General features: G+C 39.9%; 1 protein-coding gene across 1 annotated transcript in view; it reads left to right on the top strand.

Annotated features, from left to right (window-relative positions):
* PIGK (phosphatidylinositol glycan anchor biosynthesis class K) overlaps positions 1 to 26,174 on the top strand; it is a 477,281-nt gene that overhangs the window by 152,759 nt on the left and 298,348 nt on the right. The window contains exons 5-7 of the mRNA XM_086954133.1: positions 12,337 to 12,448; positions 21,303 to 21,399; positions 23,008 to 23,125. Coding sequence (XP_086810259.1) covers positions 12,337 to 12,448; positions 21,303 to 21,399; positions 23,008 to 23,125 — 327 coding nt within the window. The remainder of the gene's footprint in view (positions 1 to 12,336; positions 12,449 to 21,302; positions 21,400 to 23,007; positions 23,126 to 26,174) is intronic.

The raw sequence follows: 26,174 nt of genomic DNA, 5'->3' as shown, positions 1-26,174 counted from the left end.
GAATAAACAAACAGTCAGGTGTCAGTCTCTTTTGTGTTCTCAGGCCAGTCCCGGGATGATCAGATTATAACAGTGATCGACTGGCCTCTCTGGACAAGCATCCCTAAAATGAATTACCTGCGGTGTCATGTTAACCCATGCATAAAAGAAAATGCCAAGCTAGATCATGGAATTGTCCTAAAATGTACTGTCCAGCCATGTTTACTCATAGTGCATAAGGAAAATCACCCATGAAATGCAATCTTCAAAAAACATATTCCCCCTTCATGATTACTTCTAGCATAGAAGAGAAATCCAACCCAGAGCATTCAGATATCCAAAATGCACTGTCATTTTAAGTTTAATCCTTGCTCTGAAGAGAAAGCCAACCCAGGGCAAGCAATCACTTAAAAAATGTACTCTTCGGGGATTGTTGTCACTGAGTCAGAAGAGAAAGCATATGAAGGGCATGTAATCACCCCAAACATGTACCGTTCTGTGATGGTTATCACTAAGACAGAAGAGGGAGCCAACTCAAAACATGCAGTGATCGAAAGATGTATAACCTTTTATGTATATACCAGGTCGGATATGAATGCCAATTCAGAACACACACCAACCCTAAAATGCACGCTCATGTCGTGTTCACACATGGTGCAGACACAAATAAATCTACCCTAAATATGCAATCGTCCTAGAAATGCACTGCCAAGTCATTTTTACCGGGTGCAGAAGAGGGAACATACCCAGGGCATGCAATCATCCCACAAATATGCTATTCTGTGATGTTTATAGCTGAGATAGAAGAGAGAGCCAGCTCAGAACATGAGTGATTCTAAAATTATACAGTCCTTTTATGTCTAAGCCAGGTCACGCATGAAAGTTAATCAACAACAATCTTACCCAAAATATAGAACCAAGTCATTTTTACACCTGGGAAAGAAGAGAATATATATCCAAAACCCACAACTACCCAGAAATGTAATGTTCTTTAATTGATCCCACTGTCGCTGAAGAGAACGTTTACGCACAACATCAACTCACTCTAAAAATGTACTGTAGAGTCCTGCTATATTTGCATCTCCACAGAAAATACAATCTACCCCAAGCAAGCAATCACTCTTACAAGCATTAGCATAGCCAATAGGTCTCGCTTTTGGGACCTTATAAGTATTTAGTTATGCAGCACAATATCATTGGTGCAACAACATCAACTTTGGCATGGATAAACACTTATAAGGTCCCAAAAGCGAGACCAATTGGCTATGACAATGCTTGTTTCCCTTCTTCCCACCCAATAGTTCTCTTTCTGCAGTTTGACTCTCAGCAGAACATCTGCAATCATCCTGCTACAAGACACATGTCTGCTGCTCTTCAAGGGTACCATAGACGGCATAGAGGGCTCTGAGAAAGGCTGTGGTTGTTACTCTTGTATCAATCTTGTTCTCTTGTGAGACTTTGTTTGTGTTCTCCACATGGGATTTGCTCACAATGTTAATCCATCAGATTGATAAGAAGTGACTACAGCTGTTGCAAAGGTCTTATGATAATGTGCAGCACAGTAGACATACCTTTCTGAATGAACACAAACACTTTTAGATGTTCAGAGTATCCAGACCAGGTTTAATGTGAGAGTCACTAAATGTTTAGCAAGTGTTAAAGATACTCTATCTGTACACAAATATATTTATATACAACCCCTTTATCACTCCCCAGCCTCATTATAAGTCTGTCTATATTTCAATGCTATGTAGAAGAGAAGCTACAACTCCAGTAGGAAATTTAACAAATTTGCAAATGTTGCAGGAGCTTATTCTAAGGGTTCCACAATTGTATCTGTTTTGTCATTCTGAGTCTGAAAAATGTTGCTGTCATTCAGCTAGGAGTATGTGGTCAGGAAAACTCTGTGTGTTTGTCAGTTTTATGGCTTCAGTTTGGGGAGGGTGAGTGTACGTATGAATTTACTAGTTTGTGACCAGACACAGCTGACCTGACCAATTTACCTGGTGACCTGAGTGTCCATGAGTTCTGAAAAAAACAAGAACTACCAGGCTAAATTCATCCTGGTGTCTCTGGATTGAGTTAGGAGAGTGTGGTACCAGGAGCGCTTGAGCATGAGTATCTATGCTCCGATCAGGTTCCCACTTCGGGGGTGGACCTCCTGTCCCAGCAGCAGGGCAGAGTCCTCTATCTGAATTTGTGCTATTTACACCTTAATGCATGGAGATTGAGAAGCAGCGGTTAATGGCTTTTAATCTACCACCAGAGGTGGTAGGTGTCATCCTCACCACCGAATGCTGTTGTGACTTTATAGTTGATCCTCAGGAGTGACACAATTCGTAATTGATCCCACCTCAAGCCAGTATTATCTCCTTGAATTTTCTCCCCGTGAAAGGCACAGGGAATTGGAGAGGGCAGTGTAGACTGTAGAGGAATAGTATTGGGAAAAAGAACGGCTAGGAGGGAGACTTGAAATAATAATAAAAGATATTGTTGTTTCCTTTTTTTTACACTTCGAATCTCAGAAGATATTTAAATCAAATGAACATTCATTCAGTACGATGCATCAAATATAAATATTAAAGCAACATAATCTGCATTTATTTTCCTTCTATTACTTTTTCTTTCTAGGATTTCCTATCTGAAAGTAGTTCTGCAAGATTATTCCAAAGTCTTTCATGTGATGTTTAGATTCTGATATCACTGCTGCTTACTGAACATGCTTTCTGAAATTCCTGAGATGAATCCTGCAACTCAGAACTGTGATATTTTTAGTTTGTTTTCTTTTAATTAATAAGATTTCTTAACTTGTTTATATAGATAATCTTTATCAGACAGTTGACTCTCATGTAACTGTAAGCAGAGCAACTATGACCCACTGGGTGGCTTTTCTGATGCTAAGGCAACTGGGGAAGTTGATTTAGGCAACATTATTTGTTGCACCTCTGTGCTAGTACTTGTTAATCACTGCATCTTTCTGTACTTAAAATGGACGATCCCTCTCGTCCTTGAGAGATGGCCGGGGACTCACTGAACCCTCCGTAAATCAAAATCGTTACACGTTGCGAATCATTGACACCTCTTTGAATCCTCAGCTAGGGCACCAGGAGGAGCATGTGTACAGGAAACTTCCATCTTTTGCTGTAAAGCTCAGTACCAAACATGTAAACCAGGGTCCCCTTCGTTGATTAATGAGTCAAAAAATGTGTTTTGGGCTTAAAAATGTATAGTGATAGCAAAAGTCATGAAGCAACTTTAAAAAAACAAAGATCTGAGCAAGTAATCATGTGTTGGCTCCAATGTCCTTTCTTGGCATTATTACTTTTTCATGGTTCAGATGGTTATGACTCTGGGACAAGTTTATAGGCTGTGTGTTGGCCAGAAAACTGGCCCTCTACAGACTAAGCTGTAGGACTTCCTATTGTTTGTTTTGGCTTAAGCTGAGCAAGGCCTGGCAGTGGGCACTTTAAAAGGTTATATATGTTGGCTCTTTAAGACTTTCTACATTTGTTGGACCAGCCATTTTTGATTAAATCACTTGTAATAAGGTGTAATAAATGTTCCTCCCAAATAGTTTGTGATGCCATTTTGACTTTTTACCAGAAGTCGTGACCCCTTTCCACGTTGGTAAATCCATCATTTTACCAGTGGTCTTTGCTACTTCTCAACCCTCTAAAGAGGAGGAGAGGCTCTATCGGTTGGACCCCCAAAAAGACTAAACTTTTGCATAAATTGTATCAAAGAACACTGAGTGGACAATTAAGTTTTTGAGAAGTTCTTTGGAGCAAGAAAAGGAGAGGCTGTGCAGGAGTGTTCTTGGCAGGAGGGGGTGCCTGTCCTTGACATCTGTCAGGCTGTGATGTGGGGATTAGTACATACATTCACACAGCACTTTTGCCTTAACAGTCCGCCCAAAGGTAATTTTACTTGCTCTATTCTGCCGGACCTTTTGGTCTAAGCCCACTCCCCAGGCCCTTCACCTTTGGGTTGTACTGCATTGGTATCTGTTTGAATATGAGGCATCTGCGGTTTGAAGTATCCATCAGATAAATAAGTTACTTCCCTTCGGTAACGCTCTGTCTGATGGATACATTAACCACATATTTTTCACTGCCATCCTGCCTCCCTGTTCTGTACAGTGGACTCTTTTTAACATATTATAAAAGTTCCTTATTCGCATTCAGCACATTGATACCAACAATTGTTCACGCTTTGTCAGTGGGTGCAGAATGGAAAAGGCAAAGTGACATCAGCATGCATGGGTGGTGCTTATATGCGACTTGCTCCATCACTTCCAGGGTGGTATGGAGTCCACGCAGAGCTACACAACCTCACCTATGGACACATAGGAGCACCGTTGCAAAAAATCTTCGGAACCAGTCTGGCTCCTAGTGTATATTCGAAGGTCAGGAATCCGTGGTTAGAAAGAGTATCCACCAGAAAGAGTGTTATCATAGGTAACTAGCTTGTTAGTCTGTTCTTTGTAGGTAGCCATTGAAAGAGCAGTATGCACAGAAAGTCCTCTATTATATGCACTCCATCGTTAATCATGAAGGGACCGATTGAGTGCTTAATATCTAAATCTTTCGAGCTGGCCTACTGCCATTCAAATGGTGAGTATCGTTGTCCTTTGAGTACCAGTGAATCTTAGTGCCAAGTACTCCAACATCAATTTCTTGTATTACCTCAGTGCAAAATAATGCCTTGCAAATGTTATTAGAAAAGGAGATGTGTAGTGAAGTCAGAAGTGCAATATGCAGTTCACACCCCCTCCTCCCCAACCCCGCCCTTGATATCTTCCACATGTTCCCACTGCACGCTTTACTCCTTGATTCATGGTTTTGCTTTTGCTGGTTCCCTGTAGATTGCATTAATTAGGTCTCGGCTAGCGAATGCAGTGCAGTTGCTCCACTTGGCGAGACTTTATTGCTGTGACTTTTCCTAGCGAAGGGAGACAAACCATGTGCGCACACGGACATCCGATGTGCACGCGCATGGTGTCTCCTCTGCTTCACACGCTCCCAACAGAGCGCATGCATGGCGTCTCATCTCTGGCTCCCACCACAAGCTCACACTTGCATCGCGCACTTTTACTTTCCGTCCCCCGGGCTGACTGAGTTACAAAATTCAAGCCTTCAATCTTCAGGGCCCTTTTTACAATAGGAACCCTGACCACCCAGCTACCAAAATCAGCTCTACCTCTACTGGACAACCCTATCTACTGGTTTTTGCTTGTGTATGCAGGTATGTCTGTATGTATGTATTCATGTGTGTGTGTGTATGTCTGTCTTTAAGTATGTAGGTATGTCTGTATGTTTGTATGTAGGTATGTCTGTATGTAGGTATGTCTGTATGTATGCATGTCTGTATGTATGTATATAGGTATGTGTGTGTATGTATGTAGGTATGTCTGTATGTATGTCTGTATATGTGTATGTATGTAGGTATGCATGTAGGTATGCCTGTATGTGTTTATGTAGGTAGGTATGTCTGTATGTATGTATGTATATCTGTATGGTTGTGTGTCTGTATGTATGTAGGTATGTCTATATGTATGTATGTAGGTATGTTTGTATGTACATCTGTATGTTTGTATGTATGTATGTCTGTATGTAGGTATGTCTGTATGTATGCATGTCTGTATGTATGTATATAGGTATGTGTGTGTATGTATGTAGGTATGTCTGTATGTATGTCTGTATATGTGTATGTATGTAGGTATGCATGTAGGTATGCCTGTATGTGTTTATGTAGGTAGGTATGTCTGTATGTATGTATGTATATCTGTATGGTTGTGTGTCTGTATGTATGTAGGTATGTCTATATGTATGTATGTAGGTATGTTTGTATGTATGTTGTATTTCTATAGCGCATATCTAGCCAAAAGCCAATGAAGATGATGTAGGTCCGAACTCACATGAACAGAAGATACACATATGTTACATATGTTTTATGTGTTTGTTACATTCCATCACCGATTTGGCATTTTGCCTTGTGCGAGCAAACAAGTTCTTTGAAGGGGGGGCTAAATATATGGAAACTAAGTTCCTGTTTGCAAGTGGGAGGATGTAATTGTCAAATGTTGAGGCTTTTTAAAACAAGCATTTACAATGCAATAGGTCTCGCTTTTACGCAAGTTTAAGCTATTGCCATTGTAAATGACAATGCCTTTTATTTGTTTTTTGTTATTTACAACGCCAATAGCTTAAACTTGCGTAAATGCAAGACCTATTGCATCGCAAATACTTGTTTTTATGGCTGTGTACATGAGAATATGAAGTTGTTTGTGATTAATTTGCATGAGGTGCTAAAGCATTACCTCCGTAACCAGTTATTGATAGAGATATTGGAATTTTAATATTGTTGAAGTCCAGAGATCTGAAGTGAATAGGGTGTGTGCCTTCTCTTTACAATAGCTCAACTCCATCTGGCCATCGTAACTGTGTTATTGGGAGTATGTCCATCCACAGTTAAAATAGTCATGAACTTGCTGGCTGATTCCCGTCTGAGAATTAAATCTCAGGCCACTAGTGATTATTAATATTTTTTTATTATTTATCCTCTATACTGAGAAATAGTTTAGTTATTGAACGAGCAAGGCGTTTTTACATTGTCCGTGTTGCTTGATACAGAAAAAAATGATTCCCTGAAATGTTCCTGGGCAGCAAAACTAAAGTGCTGTTTATGTGCTGTTCTTTTTGGAGTTAAGCTTCAAGTGTTCCGTAGAGGCGAAGGGACTCTGTGTAAACAAAACATACATTTACTGCGATTATAATTGGCCATGCGTGTATTGCTTTAATCTCCTGCATCTGTTCAGTTTGTTACATTTGTTCAAATATTTATATGTGCAGCAGTAACATCCGCCAATGACCAGCTTCGCGGCTCTGACAGGATGCAGAGTATGAAGCATCTGAAAACATTAAATGCCAATATGCACTCCTTGTATCATACAAATACAACTGGACCGTGTCATCGAAAATGTCCTTCTTAGCCTGTAGCTGGGCATGACTCCAGTGGCTAATGTTTAAACACCATACACCATTACATTTTAATAGCAAATAATAATTAATCAAATGCATTAGGGAATATTTCAGTTTTGCTGAGTTATGTGTGCTAAAAAGCTAGGATTTTGTCTAACTGTTGTGTACTCTAAAAATCGGCTTTTCAAATTCGCATACATTTTTTCTGTGAAATTTTGAGAACATTTTGTAAAATAATAAAAATTGTGGTTTGCCGGCATCTTGGTGAAAACTTCGCACATGGCTGACCATGTGCCAGAAAAAAAGTCATGCAAGATGCTGACAGGACAATTTGAAGAATAAATGCCTCTGGAGTAAGAGATTTTCGTCACAAACCTGATTCCGTCATCAAACAATGACACAAAACCAGTACAATCGGTGCTTAATTTGAGCTGGTGGTTTCTGGTGCTTGACACCGGCACTGAATTGCCAACACCGGGTTTTATTGCACATGGTGGCATTGTTTGTGTTTTTTAAAGATGAGCACAACACTAGTTGTTTATTATTTCATTATACATTAAAATGATTAATGCTGGCCACCCAAGCCATTCTTGTAGCTTTGGAGGCCTGAATAGTCTAAGGTGCCACACTTGAAGGAGTGTGATGTTTGTAGGTGTGTTTGTACTGACTACGGCAGTGCTGCACAAGGCACTGGGCTTTGCAAGCAGCAGGGGCCTTGGTACTTATTTTTTAAATATTTTTACAAATTAAGCACTTGGCACAGTGCAATATCTTGTGAATTTATTGTAACATTAAATTCACAAACGTCATTGTCTTGTTTTCATTTTGCCCAGCCCTTTGCAAACGTCACTCAAATTTCTGAGATGTCCAGATTGTTCATTCTAAAGCAAAGCACCTACTTGGCTCAGCCGGCTCCTAGAAGTACACAGAAAGAGGAAAATGCCCAAGGGTCGGATGCACTCTATAACAAAGGGCTCCAGTGTAAGTGCAGGATGCCCGGATCCATACTATATTTCTGAATATCCTATTATGTTGTGTACGACAACTCTAAATGGATATTTATTACACCATGGAATCCTAAACATCTGTCATGAATATTAACCTGCTAAAGCTATATTGAACACCATCACTCTACAAAGACCAGTCAGGGCATAGTTGTGACACTACTAAGAAATGCAAAGTCAAACGTCACCCATCATGCTTACCATGCATACACGACACATTCCTATTCACCACAGTGTCATTTACCATTACAGTGTCAATCAATCAAGGATTTCTAAAGCATGGCAAGTCCCAAAGCACTGGAGTTGCTTACTGCTTTGTGATGGTCTCTTCAATCGAACAGCCGGGTCTTGAAGTCTTTTCCTGAACTGGTGGAGTGATGAGGCAGTTCTGAGGTGCAGGGCAAGGTCATTTCAAGGTTTGACCTCCAGGTGTGAGAAGGAGTGTCCTCTGCTATTGCTTCAACGGATCTGGGGTGGTGTCTGTGAGAAATGAGACGGATTGTAGTGGTCTGATCGGTTGGTGGAAGATCATGCGTTTGTTGATGTATGCTGGTTCTTCTTTGTGGAGGGCTTTGTATGCATGGGTCAACATCTTGAACTGGACTTGAGGCAGTGTAGTTTCCTGAGGTGGGTTGTGATGTGGGTCCGTCTCTTTAGGAGACGTGCCGTGATTTTTACCTAGAATGTGTTTCCATAGTCCAGCCTGCTGTTGACGAGGGCCTGCCCGAAAATCCTTCTAAAACCGCATTATACTTGGCAACAATATCCTTCTTTCTGCTGGGCGCGAAAACTACCCCTCAAATTTTACCCTTCCTTAAACAGAAAAAGATCTTTATTACCCTTCAGTACTAACATTCTGAGCTCTAGAAACATTTGACTACCCTGATTGTCATAACTATACATGTATACTACCCATCCCTGAACCCTAAAAACCTTTACTTCCCCTAAACACTGCCCGTTTTTGAATGCTAAAACTGCTAAAACCCCACTACAATACCCAAATTACCCAAAAGCCTTAAAAACTCTGTACCACAACCCAATGTACTAGCCATTCTTGAATCCTAAAAACACTATACTACCCCAAAATTCAACCTATCCCTAACCCACTTGCTGACCCTAAATCCCATCAACCACTTATTCTCACTTACAACTTGACATGTGTTGTAACTTACCTTGTTGTAGTGGTAATTTGTATTGTAAATGCGTTTAGTGGTCCCTCGTTGAAGTAAATGCTTTGTAGTGGTATACATAATAGCAATGGGAGGAGGTGACTTGTTCTTGGCTTCCATTTTTTTGTTTAGTGCTTTACACACAAATGAAAAGTAGCTACAAATCCTGTGTAAAAATTGCTGAATCATCTTGATTAGTCAATCAGGGCAAATTGACCATAGTCTAGCCCAAGTTTCAACGCTTAAATGCTCCTTAATGAAGGAGAAAAACAGGGGATCAATCTAGTGGGTAATACAGTGAAAATATAACTGACTTGACACAATCTGACGTGTGAAAGTTGGTTACTATGCTACAGAAAGCAAACACTAAAACACTGTGCATGCACATCATTTAGAAAATGCATTTGTAAGTTATTAGAATGGCTGCTAAAAAACGAATTGTTAGTTTAATAATCAACTGATTTTTGTAAGACATGCACAAGGAAATGTTTAAGAAATATTCTTTCTGCCTAGTTGAATCGAATTAAAACGATTACATTTTTCAAGTGTGAGTTTGTATCAAGTGGCTTGTACGCTCCCCAACCCAATGAAAGAAGGTAACTCATTTACTTGCAACATGTCCGCCGTTCCCTAAGATATATGGCTGTGGGAGTAAAACCTTACCCCAGAATTCAGGACACCCCAAAATTCTACCTCGGACGGTTCTCTCACTGTAGGAAAGTTGAATGAAAAGGCACCCTCCCAACCTCCATCTAGCAGAATGGCAAGCGGAAGTAACTGGGATGCTTAAGAATTGAGTTCGAGGTCAAAGAAAAGGTAAAGCTTTTTATTACAGAAATGTGCTAGGGGACAGGATAGGATGGGTAAGAAAAGAAGTGAGTGAATTAGAAAGACAGTGTCCATCTTGGTCAAGATGGCGCTTTCACATACATATGGCATAGCTAAATTATATTAATAAAATCGCTTATATACATCATACTAAACTTGTTTCCACTGTAACCACATTTGCTCATCATTTGCATAATGGATCCAACGTAAAATGATTATTATTCACTCCTTTTGTTATTCAACATTGACTTCAGAAAAACGCTACCTACATAGCCATTCCAAAATTTGACCCAACACCTTCATTTGGGGTCCCTCCTTCTTGATATGAACTCCGTGAAATAGACCCAATCTTTATTCTCAGCAGAATTACAAGCCCAGTCCGCAGTGCAAATTTTTCAATCCCTATGACAGTTGATGAGCTTTATGAGAGACCGTGCTCTGTAAATTTGACGGTAACAGGCTTATTACTGCTTAGTTCTTGGGTTGTAATGATAGCAACTAAATCTCAAAGGGTGAATTCATATCCCATAAATGGCTTGCAATAGGAACCTATTTATATGCTTAAGGACCGATCCTTCTCTGGAGACACCGCACGGTGGACCTTTTGCAAAAGCTACAAAACCTACCAAAATGTCATTCTTATATGCATGAAGCGATTGTTCCAATAAAGCTAGCCATATTTTATGTTTACCAATAGACATTGACTATATTGCTTCTTTCCTGGTACAGTTTCTATACATCTGCTGGAGCTATTTCTTGTTGGTCTTGCACAATAGATACAAGTACTCTAAGACGGCCATTTTCTGTTACACTCCTCAATATCGATTCACGATTTGAAAACTTTATTCGAGTTATATACTCCTAAAAGCACAACATACATTTAAATACATCCCCATTTATTATTTAAATCACATTTGTACAAATTCATATTTATAAAACAGTTGTGCAAGCTTAATCAGTATAAAAATTAACACGCATTTAAAAACGGTAATCAAATATCAATATCATCACTTACACTGTAGTCGAGAAAAGGCCTTAATCGAGCCCTTATTCACAAATGAATACTGATTAATGAAATTCGTAAATTAATTCTGGACCTATTTTACATAATTAAAACCAAGCAAAGCAAGTCACACATTGACATAGAATATCGGGGCAAGCATAATATGTTATATTTACATGATCACAAAAAGCAATATAACTTCAGGGCCACTTATTTAATTCGCACAATTTAATGTTTTGTTTTTTCGTTGATTTGACAGAATCCTTTGGAAGCTGAGGTATATTACATTAATGTAATAATAGAGGTGAAACGGAGAAAGAATATGTTCACCTACTAATCACATCAGTTTACTGGGACACGAAGTACAATTACACCCAAAGTATTTCATGTTGGTTTTGGCTCACAAAGTAGGTCTGATTTAGATAAAAATGGACACTTGGGGTCTTATGTGGATGCACTAAAGTGTATTTGTGGTTTCATGAACGGTAGTGTCAGTTTTTATCAAATTAATTTGGCAAAAAATGACACTGATTAAAGTTGTGTTTTTTTTTTGTATAACCCTTTTCTTGTCTACAGTGAAAATGTAATTTCTCGAGGAAGGTTCTGTATTTAATAGGGTCGTCCAACTATCTACGCATCCCTCTTTCGGGACTAAAGCACCTTTGCATTAAAGGAAACCAACTAAATGTGCATAATAGTATACATTTTTAAAATAAAACATGTTAATGTATTAACATGCTTTGTTTTGCAATCCTCAACGTGGTAAGCTCAAATTACATTACATGATTTTATTTGCGAAAAGTTCTACTGATCTGGAAGTGTCTATCTATAGAAGTCACAGAAAAAGATGGTCCCATCAGCTATCGGAATAACCCTGGATTTGATAGTGCAGAAAATGCACTTTATTAGCAGGATGCTTCTATTTGTAAATCTCATTTGTTCTAGTAAATGCTAGTAATTCTTTGAATCAAGAATATCAGTCTGTTCTCTGACTTTTATTTACATACCTATCCTTGACTTGGTTCCGGAAAAATATATTAGAATCCATCCCTTATAGGGTTTAGGAGTTGTAAGCTGATCGGAAACCTTGAATAAATATTTGCAATCTAGAAATTCTTCATGTAGCACGTAACTCAAAAGATGTAGTAACGTTTTTGTTTATGTTGCTACTGTAAAGAGTTTAATGTACGCATTTAGTACTATTTAGTAAAGATTGGTAATTTGATGGAGACAACAACAAATAATGTGTATTTTGATTCATTTGTGAACACTGTTCAGCCTAGTCCATAAAATCACCTCTTGAACAGGATAGTTGATGTTTTTTCACTGTAAAAATGCTTTATCTTCTAATGTTTACTGAACTTTCTGTGTAGGTTACCGTGGAGAATTTCTTGAGAGTTTTAACTGGAAGGATCCCCCCAAGCACGCCTCGATCCAAGCGTCTGCTTTCAGATGACCGCAGCAATATTCTCATTTATATGACAGGTAATTGCTCTTGCTTGTTAGTTATTTCTAGTCCTGTTATCGGCTGTTCAATAAACAAGAAGCAATATTAAACAAAGTTGTCACACTAATATTCCTTATTTTTCTTATTATATGCTTTGAAGCTATCCCTAAGTATTATAATATTCATTTGTTCAATAAGAGTTTGCTGTTTCTTGCACTGTATTCGACGTTGTCGAAAGTTAAAACAAGGCCAATTATATAAATATATAAACCAACACGTAGTGGGCCTGAGGTAACTAATTTGTTTCGGAAGCCGGCGATCTAGGACGGTTTTCATTATGCGGCCATCCGTGTAGCCAGATTTCAGTTCATCTGCCACTGCATACCCGCAGACCTTTCCCTACCACTTCTCTTCTTGAGAATGAGCGGTAAATGGGATCTACTCAAAATCCTTTTACTGGGCCACAGAAGGAACACAGCAATGTCTGAGTGAACTAAGCACGATTCAAGAAAATATACCCACTGATTGGATTGTTTCGGGGCACAATCCACAAAGTTATTAGGTTAACAAAGACATTTGTATTTAAATATTAAAAATAAATACATAAACAACCCCCCAACCCCCATAAAGAAGCAAAGTGACTACCCCAGCTAAAAGTATTAACAGAACACACAAGTTATCAAACCCTGTATTTATTTATTTTAAAAAAAAAGAGGGAGTCCACATTTTTTCAAATTAAATCGGTGTATATAAACTGATGGGATTGTTACTCTGACTCGAGATGAAGATTAAGACTAAAAGTCCTTCCTGTGCACATGGATATTTGTGAGCCAGAAAGGTTACCTGTCAGCATGCAAATAAGCCGCACAGAATCTGGATGTCAATTAATCTCAGGTTAGACGCGGGCCAAGCCTAGGCCATCTTGGCATTCCTCCCTCTCCAGTCATCAGCTCAGGGGCAGGGCCACATGTCCTGGTGCACAGGCTCCAAGAGCCAGAAGAGACCTTTTCTTGACATTTCAGGTACTAACGTTTAGCCAGTTATGAGAAAGGAGGCTTCACCTTTCGGTCCCAGAAGCTCCGTGTCAGTTGGTGTAGCCATAATCAACAAGACTCCTAGTAGTAGAAGTAGTCAAGTTTCTGCCAACATGCTGAAAACAAATATGGAAACTTCTGAAAGGAGAGGAATTATCAGTGGAGGGTAGTACAGCAGAAAAGAATGGAAGAGGAGAAGAATTTTATTTACGAAGAGGGTGTAAGAAGAGTAGAAGGTAGCAAGGTTCTTACATTTAAAAAAAGTACAGTCTGAAAAGAAAGTACTTTTTGATGTAGTCAGAAGGCAATTTAAAGGGAAGTGAGCAATTTCAAACCACTGAATTGAAAGCCTTTGATCTGCAGAATTTGATTTTCAAACTAGAATTTTGATCCGTTAACATTCATTTATCCCAGGTGCATAATAGAGGCCCCTGCAGCACCAGAGAGCCTGCCGGAGGAGGGGCCCAACCCTCAAGTGGGGGAACTCCCAAACTTTTAAAGAGGCCCCATGTTGACCAAGGCTAATGAATATCTGTGAGATATCGGAAACTTGGAGGGCTTCATTGATTTATGTTACAACACAAATTTGTCCTACAGAGCTCCTGAAACCTTGATGGTATCAATTATCAATTTTCATGGCATTTGTCAGTCAGTCATTGCTCGTACTTCATAAAAAGAAAAAGTACTTTATTGCACCAACTGCTCAACACTTCACAATCATATAACCAAGGAGCACTGTCTTCTAAAGCAATTTTCAGAGGAAAGACAAGGTTAGTAGAGAAAACTGACCTAAGTAAAAAGCTTGTAGAGTGTGCGAATGCCCGGAGGCGTCTTGGCGCTACAGTCCAAAAGACAGCCAACAAAAACAGAGACCTGTTTGGGAGAAAGTGAGAAGAGCCCGGTTTTTAGCAAAATATTGCATCTGATCATACGTTTTTATTTGTTTTTATTGGAAGTTAGAATTTTGTTTGTGTGCAATTTTAAAAATGCACCATTGTTGTGGGGTATTTTTAAAATGCAAGCTAACAAAAATCTCACTTTCAATAAAAAGAAATGGAAAAGTATGCTGAGCTGCAATTGTTTCTATTTATAATTGCCTTAAGGGTATAGGGCCCGATGTCGGTCGGTAACGGCCGAAAATCGGTATTTTCGGCCGTTACCGACCGGTATACCTGAAATGGTATGCAGGGGCACAATTTTACAGAATCGGTAAATTAGCCGATTCGGTAAATTTACCGATTCTGTAAAATACCGAATCAGTATTTTTACCGATTCGGTAATTCTCCGATGTAGGTGGGACTCTTCAGAGTCCCAGGAGCCTTAACGAATCTGTATTTTACCATCAAATCCAATTTGATGGTAAAATACAGATTCAGGTTTGCATGCACATGTGTGCATGCACACCTATGCCATGTGACAGGCAGACCTGCCCTTAGGGCAGGTATGCCGGCCACATGGCACCCGTGCCTGTTTTGGGGGTGCCAGAGGGTGTCAAAGTGACACCCCCTGCACCCTTGTGTGAATCGGTATTTACCGATTCGGTAAATACCGAATCGGTAAGGCCCATTCATTCCTATGGGCTTTGAAGCCCATAGGAATGAATGGGCCTTACCGATTCTGTATTTACAGAATCGGTAAATACCGATTGTTAAAGATTCGGTATTTCAACATCTGGATATTCCTACATATCCACACTTTAGATTTACCGATTTTTAATTACCGAATCGGTAAAATTCGGTAATTAAAAATCGGTAAATCTAATTTACCTACATCTGGCCCATAGTATCTTATGTGGCTAATGAAGGTCCTTTTGTAACTCCACAGGGGCACCTAGTAACAGCCTGTGGTACTGCATCCTTTTCCTGGTTTGTGCTTTTTGTTTTCTTACTTATGCTACTGTTGGGATATTGTTTGTAAAAACAAAAAAGTGCCACACATTATTATTTAAACAAAGGCAGATAAAGAATAGCAATTTTGGCGCAAAAGTGTGTTGTTTGTAAGCAGGTGCTCTGCTATGTATGTAGTATTGTGATATAGGGGGCATTTTGCTCACCCAGAACACGCACTGTAAGGCACCACTGACCATGCCACCATTAGAGTTCACCACATCATACAGGGGAGAGGAGTGTGCGGTCCAGTTGCCTTAGTGGGAGCCTTTGGTGTGAGGACCGGGCTCAGAAACCCTATTCCTGGTGGGAGAGTAATTTCCATTTGGGAGAGCTCAGCAGCCTATATGTTAATAGGTGTAGTGGCTGCTCCTGATTGAGCTACTCCTGCGCCTTGAAGGGGCTGCTCACTTGCAGTGTCGTGTTTGTCTTAGGACTGGGAGAGGACAGCCTGGGAGGCAGCAAACAGTGTAAGCAGTTTCAGGAACCCAGTGGCCATGCAAAGGGAGTAGCCTGAGTGCAGAGAAAGCAGCTCGGACTCAGGCAGCTGATTAAGGGACCTTCCGTATCCTTCACTGCAGCTTTTGTTGTTTTTAAAACTTGTGGGCGAGCCACGCAGCACAAAAGAAATGCTCATGGCTGCCATTATAAAACATTAAGCCTGGTGTGGAATGTAAAAACAAAGCAAAAAAGTTGGCTTGCAAAGAAACGCGAGCTCTGCCGATGTGTTAAAAACATGTGGTTGAGCCGTGCAGCATGACAGGAAGGTTCGTGGCTACCATTGTAAAAGATTAAGCGCGGCATCAAATAAAAAATAGAACGATTAAAAAGACGAGACTCCGATACGCTGGTGACAATTTATTCCAGTAAAATCACAACAACTCCATGAACACCTCAGTTCATCCCGCTCTGCAGTTCCTGAGATGGTTAACGAGCCAACATTCCAACAACCGTTGGAACGTTGGAAATGACAACAGGAGGGTAGGGGAGATATAATAGGAAAGGGGAGCATGGGGAGCAAGGGAATTGAAAGGGGAAAATATATTAGAGTATAACTTAGCCCAACTACAACATAAACTTTAATACCATGTGAGCGAGCTGCACAGCACAAAAGAAAGGTGCGCGGCTGCGGGAAGTCGAACTCCGTGCTAGCATGAGGAATTGAAATAAATTAAATAAACACGTCAAGTGCATTCTAAGGAAGTGAAATGAAAGAAATTTTAAAAATGACACAACTTCAATTATAGGAACAACGTATTGGGGAAGGGCGTAGCTGTCTTGCCTGCAACATCAGGTACGACGATGAAGTGATTAACTAAAGAGTGCTCACTTACAGTTAATGAAATGTACAGAGTAAGGACACATGTAAGAGGGGCTGTCTTCATGGTAGACTTCAACAGGAGAGAAGGAGGTACTAAGGAGGGACGAACAAACCAATGAAGGATTCTGAAAGACACTGCATGCAGCCAATAAAATGTACGTGGGGAACATAGGTGGGCTTGATCCCCATGTCCTGGATACAGCATGTCTTGAAGAGACAGCACAAGTGCTGCCTAGAATAGACCTAAAAAAGTAAAGGCAAGACTACATAATCTGAAGCCTTCAGTTTCCTAATCGAATTTCCAACCTCAGCATGACATTAGCTTTTGTTTTCCATATGGGATGCTGCTCTGTAAAAGAAAAAGAAGAGGAACTTGAAATTGCAAGCTGCTCTTTTTCTAGGTGATTGTACAGTACACTGCCCGTTTGCTCTTTTGTAGCCCGCAAACTGGTCTCATTGCAAAAAAGAGCCTCCAGGTTCAGTTGGTAATTTTACAAAGCCAAATATGGATTCCTTTGGCCCCACTATATAAGATACTTTCTATTCTTCAGTAGTGTGCACTGATATCACACTGCAGCAAAGTGTTCTTTGAGTTGAAAGATGTGTAACACAGGTGTATTGAAATGTACTGTGATTTTTGCTGCTGCTTGACCCTGGGTGATGTACCAGGCAAATTATGACAAGATGATATTATAATACAGTGCATACATTGCTTGGCCACTGTGAATTTGGGTCCACAGGTACATCCTGGGAAATCCCAGCTCTTGCTGAAACCCAAACCTACAAGTAGATGAAGCATGTAAATATAAATGTAAATGTATTTGAGCTTATATAGCGCACAGCTACCCACAAAGGGTTTCCCGGCGCTTGCTTAGGGAACCCGTCCTGGTATTCCCCTGTGAGATAACCCCGGCAGGGTATCCACAAGGTGAAAGCCAGGCATCCCGCCGCGAGGGGCCGTTGTGGAGATTAAGCAAGCTATTGCCCAGAGTCGCAGAGTGTGAACCCGTGAGTCGAGAAGGCACCGGAGCGAGAATTATCGAGTCAGTGGAATTTTTGAGCCCAAGACCCGCCGAGGCGGGGAATTGAACCCTGGTCCAGGGCCGATCTCAGCTTCCGGGTCTGCCGCCTCTAACCCCTGAGCCACACTTCTCCACTGTTTGCATTGTTGCCATACTGCATCCCATGAAACAGCGTAGAACCCCACTCGCCACAAAATTCTTAGAGTTGTAGTAGTACACATATAAGACATGGAAAAGGTAGTATCAGCAGTATTCTCTTAGGATCTGAAAAACACAGTACCAGTCCATCACTTTGTTTATTCTTATGATCATCCTTCCATGCCTTGTTACATCTAGTTAATTGTGTTGCCTTAGACAGTTGTAATTTGCGGGCATATAAAAGTCCAGAAAACTCAAACTAAAAGAAGTCGGTGCCAATGGGAATGGGTGCTGAAAACGGGTATCTCTAATGATTTAGATTTATTAAGAAATTGTGCAGTTATTAAAAATAATTGCAATCAAGGTGAACATTAAAAAAAATCTGACGTATACGAACACTACACTATAATTTGATTACAAAACACAGACACATAGCAGTTAAAATTGAACATCCATATTCACCTACAAAAGTCCAAATTCAACCTTCCCGCTTGCCATACCTATAAATAGATCAGAATATGTTAAGATCCACTGGCTCCTGGAAATTCCTATAGCTGTGCTCCTTCCAAAGACTGACCTTGTATAAAAGCAACTACGAGGTGTAAACATGCTGTACAGTACCAGACAAGGGGAGGAAGAGCCTGCCCAGAACAGGCTAAAACGTTTTAAAGTGTTATATATAAAGTCCTGTGTAGGAGAGGGTAACATTTCCACTCATGAGCTAGGCACTGCTGTGACTGGCGCAGGTCCAGGCCCACCAATGAGGCTATGTTCAAAATGCTAGTTAAAGCTCTTTGAGTGGTGACACTCTACCAGTTGGCTAATTGAATGATCAAGGAAGACTTCTGCCTCCTGATGTAGGGGACTTACAAACCCTTTCTATTTCCCCTGTGTCATACCTTCCTGAACAAAATCAGTGGCAATTACGGGGCACTTGACCAGCTCGATACCTCTGTGGCAGGCTCAGAAGGCCACTTTTAAAAAATAAAGAAAAAGAACGAACAGCTGGGTGGATTCCCCCTCTAAGCAGCATTCAATTGCCTCATTACATGTGCATATATTTAGTGACCTACAGATTGATGCAGCCAACATTTCCTAGGTAATGATCGTTTTTGCAAATGCAAAACACGTGGATGAAGGATTCAGACCCCATATGACATTGTTTGCATTAATTAAATCAATCAGGGGGTTTATGAAGCGCGCTACTCTCCCATGATGGTCTCAAGGTGCTGGGGGGAGGAGGGGAGGTTTTCAACACCGGATCACAATCTTGAGGCTCTTCCTGAAAGTGTGCAGAGAATGGGGAGTGCCTGATGTCGACTGGGAGCTCCTTCCAGGTCTTGCTGCGACGTAGTAGAAAACTCTTCCACCTTCTCTGGTTCTGCGGATGCGCGTTGTCTCAGCCAGGGCGTGGTCCGCGCAGCGGTGTTTTCTTTAGGGTATGTGGAAGGAGACTCTTTCGTTGAGGTATTTGGGTCCGATGTTGTGGAGGGATTTGTATGCGTGGGTGAGTAGCTTGAAGGTTACTCTCTTCTTGATGGGGAGCCAGTGGAGGTTTTGTAGGTGCTTCTATACTGACTTCTCTTGTACTTTTCCCAGTCAGAGAAGGTGTTTCAAATTTACAGTTTTGGCCCTTTTCAAATTTAAACAAGAAGACAAGAACTTTGCATTAAGTACTAGGTGCCTCCTTGTCAAATTGAACTTTAATCATATTTGAACTAGTGTGGTGCAATCTGGAACAGATAAGAGTTTTCTGAAACAGTTCAATTGAACTCTGTCCAGCCAATTACCTAGCCGATTATTAAAAGCCAGAGTGCCATTTGCCACTGATGGCATTAACTTAGTTAAGACAACTTTCTTGAGTTCTCTCCAACCATACACCATGGTTCTATCCAACTTACAAAAAAACATGTCAAGGAATTATCAGTACTCATTTGACTATTGATGTGTGGAGTAGTCCGGCCTCTTTCATCCAGTCAGATATTTATAGGGTGACACCTTCTCGATCTTTCGGTTGTAGATGAACTAAGAGCCATTTTAATTACTTTGAGGTCAAAGATCATAACCTTAGTCTTGGCTAGAATAATGGACAAGTTATTTAACTCACAATAAATGGGCCCATGAATCCAGAGATATCTGGAGGCAGACCGTGATCTCGTCGACCAACACCATGTCATCCACATATTGCAGACCTTGAATTTTCTGACTGGCTAAATTTGGATTTGGCAGAGGGGGGTGAGGGGTGTCGGGGGTGTTTCTTGCTTTGTTCAAATTACATTATAGGTCAGCTAAGTACAAATTCAATAACAAGAAGGAAATGAGGTACCCTTAGTTTTAACTCTATTAGTAGAAATATACTTAACAAAAAGTTCACATGTATTATGAAAACAGCGCTAAAGAAATTATGAAAGCAGAATGTAATTTAACAGCAGTGCAGGGAGTGGTAAAGATAAGTGTATTAAATAATGGCATCACAAAGATAAAAAAAGAAAATCTAATTTGCAAAGAGCAAACCTAATAACAGTAATTGTTCGTAAAAATCCTATAACAGAAAAAGGATACAAATGATGTAAGTAAAAGAATGTTTGCAGATAGAAATGCTTCCTAAAGAAAGATATCTAGAAAAACTAGTTTAATAAAATAAATGGTAACAGACATTGTGCATTAACTATATTTTTCAAGACAAAAATACCTAAATATTTAATTTGCAGATCTGAAAAGATGCTAGTATTCTGTTTTTGAACAAAAAGTATTTAAATAGTATGTATGTAAGCAGTACAAAATAAAATAAAACAAATCAGATATAGACAGGTACTGTTTGAGACCTACATGGAGAGTTGCATATCATCATTGCCCAGTTTCTAGTGTTCATTCTATCCCTCCATTTTGTGGATAAGTGTTTTTGCCCCTTCCCAATAAGTTGTGCACTGTTCCCCACTGGTACACTACTTTTCATTGCTCTGTGGCTAGGTTGGGGTATAGAAATCCCACAGGTTCATACAAACAAACATACATATTGTGTAGAACATTTGGAAAAAGAAACATATACTTAGAAAAAAATGCCAGAATGGAATTTACAAAAGCTATATTTTCCCTTGTTGTGTTGGAATGTGTGGTAAACAGCAATATATAAAATATTATGCTTTATGACTTATTTTGGGAACAAAATGACGTTTCTTGGTTGGTACTAACTCCTACTATTAACCAAATTGTTAGTGTTTAGCATTACCATTTTATAAGCAACGTGGTGGCAAAAAAAAGAATATATAAACTAAAAGAAATATACACCATTAAAACAAAAATACATAAAATTATGTGAAAGTGAGTGGGGCTGTTCTTTAAAAAATGTCATGTTCTAAGCCTGCAACAGTTATATTGGAATGGTGGCAACCTCACTGGTTTATGCATGCAAAAACACTTGCTTCTTTTTGTATAAACCTGCAATTTTTTAAGATAATCCTCAGATGCTATCATTTTGGCATTTCTTCCAGGTCATGGTGGAAATGGGTTCTTGAAATTTCAGGATTCTGAAGAAATCACCAATGTGGAACTTGCTGATGCATTTGAGCAAATGTGGCAGAAAAGAAGGTACAGGGGAAAATTACCAATTTCATTTGGTTAAAAAATGTGATCTTTATTTTTGTTCATTGTGTTTTCTTTATTCAATAAGAGTAGCCCTTTTATATCACTTATTACCTGAGGCAGCCTGAGTTACGAAGTTTCGGAACGTATGTAACATATAATGCATATCTATATTATTATATACAAATACATTTTGTAAAATGCAATATGGTTAGTGTTTCAATTGTTTTGACTCAGTTGTGGTTCCAACCCAAGTGTTCTGATTCTGTATACTTTATTTGAAAACAAAGGGAATTTCACGCAATGCCCTTCATTTTCACCCGAGTTCTTCCTCTGAGCGCTTGGATATGTGCATTAGCTTTTTGTTGCCCCTTATCAAATTTGGGTAAAATACTGGAACCCACTTGAACAGTAGACACCCTTTGTGAAAACATGTTAAGAGCAGGCAATTGCCCCACGGACCACTGCCTACTCTTACAAAATGAAAACAAAACGTTTTATTTTTATTTTTGAAACCCAGCACATTTAGTAAAAAATAGCTTTTTCGAAAATCAGTCACAGACCTGGTGGCCTGCTGACTAGAGCAACCATCCCTGCGATTTTTACGATTCCTAATAGGTCGCAAACCAAAACCTACCTTATGAAAATGAATGAAGTAGGCCTTTTTGCGACACATTGGTGATCTCAAAATATGTGATTCTTTTTGGGGCAAAACTAGAGGATACAGGTGTTTCTAGCCTTAATAAAAGGCTTAGGAATCTACTATTTATGATGGTGTTAGCAGCTAGACGTGAAATCTGTATAAAATGGGTTAACCCCACTCCCACAGTAGAAGAATGGTCAAATTCAGTTATTAGAATAAATAAATTGGATAAAGTGGGGACATATAGTAAAAGGCTGGTGTTTTGGAATAATTGGGAACAGTACTGGGCGGAAAGAGCATAAGAAACCATGATTCGGCAAACTATGAGGTCCAATGATTAAGCGCATCAATAGTTTTGAGTAGTGGGTCCAGAATATGGCCTGTGAATGGAGTGGGCAAGCTGCTTAAGAGATGCCCAATAAGCCTGAAGGAGTGATCCTAGTGCCAGGGAAGGGACATGGAAGGTAAAGTTAGCCACAAAGGCTCTCTTTCGGTGGTTAAATTGCTACAACACTCTATTATTTGAAACTTTGCGTGATCAGGACTTTCAATTTTTTTTATTTTTTTTAAATCTCAAAATGTGTTAAAGGCACATTTGTGCATTGGTGCTTGTGATTACCATATAGCTAATTGGAAAAAATAGCTATTAGTTGATCACATATAATTACCTCTGTACATCTGGCCATTGGTGCTTTACCACTAAACATCGTCGAAGGATTTGGAAAGGTTTGTCACTTAAACTAGTAATGCTGAAATTATCCAGTGTTTTTATTCCATTGTGTAAGGTTTATTTCTGACTTTGGCCTTCCCTTGAATGCATTCTGTGTTCTTTAATTTTATTTTGTGTGTGCATTAATTTGTATCTTGATTCTAATTTTAGTGTCTCTTGGAACACGCTTAGTGCTTTTTTCCAGTGGGAGTGATTTTTCACAACAAAATTTTATTTACAAAAATGCATTTTTATATTTCAGGTACAATGAATTGTTGTTCATCATTGATACTTGCCAAGGAGCTTCCATGTATGAACGTTTCTACTCGCCTAATCTTATGGCTCTTGCCAGTAGCCAAGTTGGAGAAGACTCTCTTTCTGTAAGTTCAATAATTTGTCCATCTCCTTTGTAAATTCTTAGAAGGTTTTAACCACTAGAGTTTGCTTGTGCTCTAGTTTCATTACCAGTTTTATGGGATTACATAGAATAACCATTTCATTGAATACCATTGCTAGGAAAACTTTTTACCTAAACTGCTTAATGGCAATTTTCAAGATTAAAATTATTTCATAGAAACCAACGCGTACATGTTTTTTTACGGAACTGAAGTTTGCATTGTTATTTTTGTAAGGTGTTAATGGTATTCAGCTTGAAAAAGAGTATTCACTGTCAGTTTTTCTGCAGTGTTTACATAGATTTGTAATACCTATGTACTATCGATCTGTCAGTAGTATTTATTGACTGTTTTTGTTCTATGGAGTTGCTTTACCAAGTGGTATTAGAGTAGACACAGATCACCCTAACAACAAGGCAATTTTAGTGCTACATTTCCTAACCAAGAGCCAGTTTGTTTGTCTTTGGAAATGCCGCGGGTTCATTTGAGCCACAAGGCAGAAACATGTCGACGATGATCCTAGTGGTGATGGGGTAATAGTTCCACTTATCACCACATTTTGAAAATTTTAATACCAAGCGGCACGTCCAAATAATAAATTAACTCTAGGATGCCACATTGGTTTTCAAAGTCACTATTCGCTCAAGCCTATTCTAACTTAGAAGTGCCTCCCAGTCTTCAGGTGTAGGTCCGCTCTCCATCAAACTGGGTTTTTGGGGAGCAAGGCTTGTCCTATGATGAAGCATGATATCTGGTGGAGTGCTAGGACAATCCATTTAATTTTTTTATGCCTAGGACTTCTATTCTAGGAGGGATACTGTAACATAACATAATTGAATGTAAATCTCAGGTAGCTAAACTTGTGTGCATACATTAATGTAAGACACACTTGCATGCACGCATGCACACCCACACACACAAGCGTGCACACAAACACACACTCCCCCATCTCTCTCTAAAACAAAATTATCTTTATAGATTTTAGAACAATTGCATTACACATCAGCATGACATTGGCAAACTAAGTAAAAAAAATGAAGAGTCATCATAGTTTAACTGGTTCTGTTCAGTAGACAGGCCAAATATACTGGTATAATAGATTGCCATCTACCCTGCCCATAAGACAAGAGTATTACCTAGAGTATTTATAAAGATACATTGCTATATGTGTCCTAGATACAACTTATTGCTGTCGTACAATTACTAATGCCAAGTACAGTGGAATGAGAGAACACCTGAAATACCATCAAAAATCAAACCTTAACTTCATCAGATGCAGAAAAGGTGTCAGGATTCACTTGTTTATGGTCACAAGCAATTCATACTCCCTGTGCTTTCCAGTGTTCCTTCCACAGCCAAAATCAATTATGGTATATTGAGACTATTCAAATTATTACAATAAAGGACTTTATGGTACCATTTTTGAAGCACAACATTAGTACAGTAGATAGGCATGTGCATCATCTCAGGAGGCAGGTAGCTTACATCTGCAAAGTGAGTGGCACATACTTCACTGTAACTATTGAGCAGATAAAGTGACAAATGTTTAAGGTGTTCTAGTATTGTCATTGTTGTCACTGGCAAAGGCCAGTATTTATTCTTCCCATAACTTTGCAGTACGATATGTTATAAGACCTCTAGCTTCTTCCCTTTGTAAACCTATGCTTTCAGCTTCCAGCCATTGTTGGACCTGTTTGAGGTACTGTTTGCTTCAATGGGGGTTCAAAGACTTTCCCCTTAGAGCTAGGCCTTTTTTAGATATGAGAAGGGCAAGGTCTGTAAAACCTGCCTTCAGGGTGTTTTTTCAGACCAGTAAGGCAGCAAGCAGGGTTGTAAAGAGTGAGAACTAAATTGATCGATGAGATGAGTTCACATACCTCTTTCCAGTAGGTGATTCCAGGTGTGCAGTCCCAGAGTATATGTTGTATCCCTTCCATATCTGTGTGACATCTATGACAATCAGGAGAAATGTTTGTAAAAATATTGGAAAACACCCTAGGGGTCAAGTATACCCTCTGCAATGTATTAAACTGAACATATTTGCAGGGAATGTTGCTTGATACTTTGTGGGGATAAGCTAGAGGGCATGTTCCATCCTTTCCTTTTCCTAAAGTGCAAAAGAGGTTTCGCTGCATGGGGCCGTATGGCTTTCCTCAGCCAAGGTATTCATTTCTTCCCAGTTCCTATAATGCAGAGCATGTGCACTATGGAGGTTCTGCATCTGTTATTGCCCAGTAAGTGTGCATAGCTCTAATGAATCTTCCAGTAAGCAAGAACTGCCCCAGTTAAAGGCCCCATTGCTACATCGGTGTGCAAAAGGAAGCAGGGTCAATTCTAGAATACGTCACCTGCTGTCATCACTCCCACATCTAATCAGTGCTCCATGGAACATTTAGAAAGATTATACCTAAAATTAGGGAAATAGTGTGTAGGAATTGCCTGGGCATATAGGTTTGACCGACTGGTGATTCCAATTATAGCAGAAGGTAGCTACCAATAATAAACAGCTGTAGTTTTTGTGTAGAGGTCCATGAAAAAAGAATTGTTGTATCTCCCTTTTGTTGTGGTTGTCTGGTGCAAACCCCACCTCCATCAATGATCTGCCATCGTTAAGCCCATTGGAGTTATACTGCTAAATACGGGTGCTCAAAATTTGGAGTGCCTAAAGCCCCTTGGACGTTGACCCAACTCCGGTTGTGGTCTCTACAGCTCCGGGACAGCACCGGGTCGTCGATTTCCTCTTCGGCCACCTCTTTGCCGCAAGAGGTTCGGCGGTTGATGGTGTCATCCTCTCCGGAGACTGGACGCTTAGTTGTGCCTTTTTCCTCGGCGTCGTCTAAGGACGGTTCTTCACTGTCGCCAAGGCCGCAGTCTTCGCCGGAAGCACCTCAGGTTGCTCCTTCTTTGGCCCCCCTTCCCCTTTCCGGACAATGCTTCTCCTGTTTGTGCCTCCAGGATGGCTCTCGCCTTAGCTTGCAAAGTGGTTCTACGGAGTGGCGCTTACGCTTTTCTTGCTAAGGCTTTGCTACTCTCG

The sequence above is a fragment of the Lissotriton vulgaris genome, chromosome 1_1, assembly GCF_964263255.1.
Source record: "Lissotriton vulgaris chromosome 1_1, aLisVul1.2, whole genome shotgun sequence".
NCBI classification, from domain to species: Eukaryota; Metazoa; Chordata; class Amphibia; order Caudata; family Salamandridae; genus Lissotriton; species Lissotriton vulgaris.
Note: the sequence above shows the minus strand (reverse complement) of the source record. Positions and strands in the feature narration are given on the sequence as shown.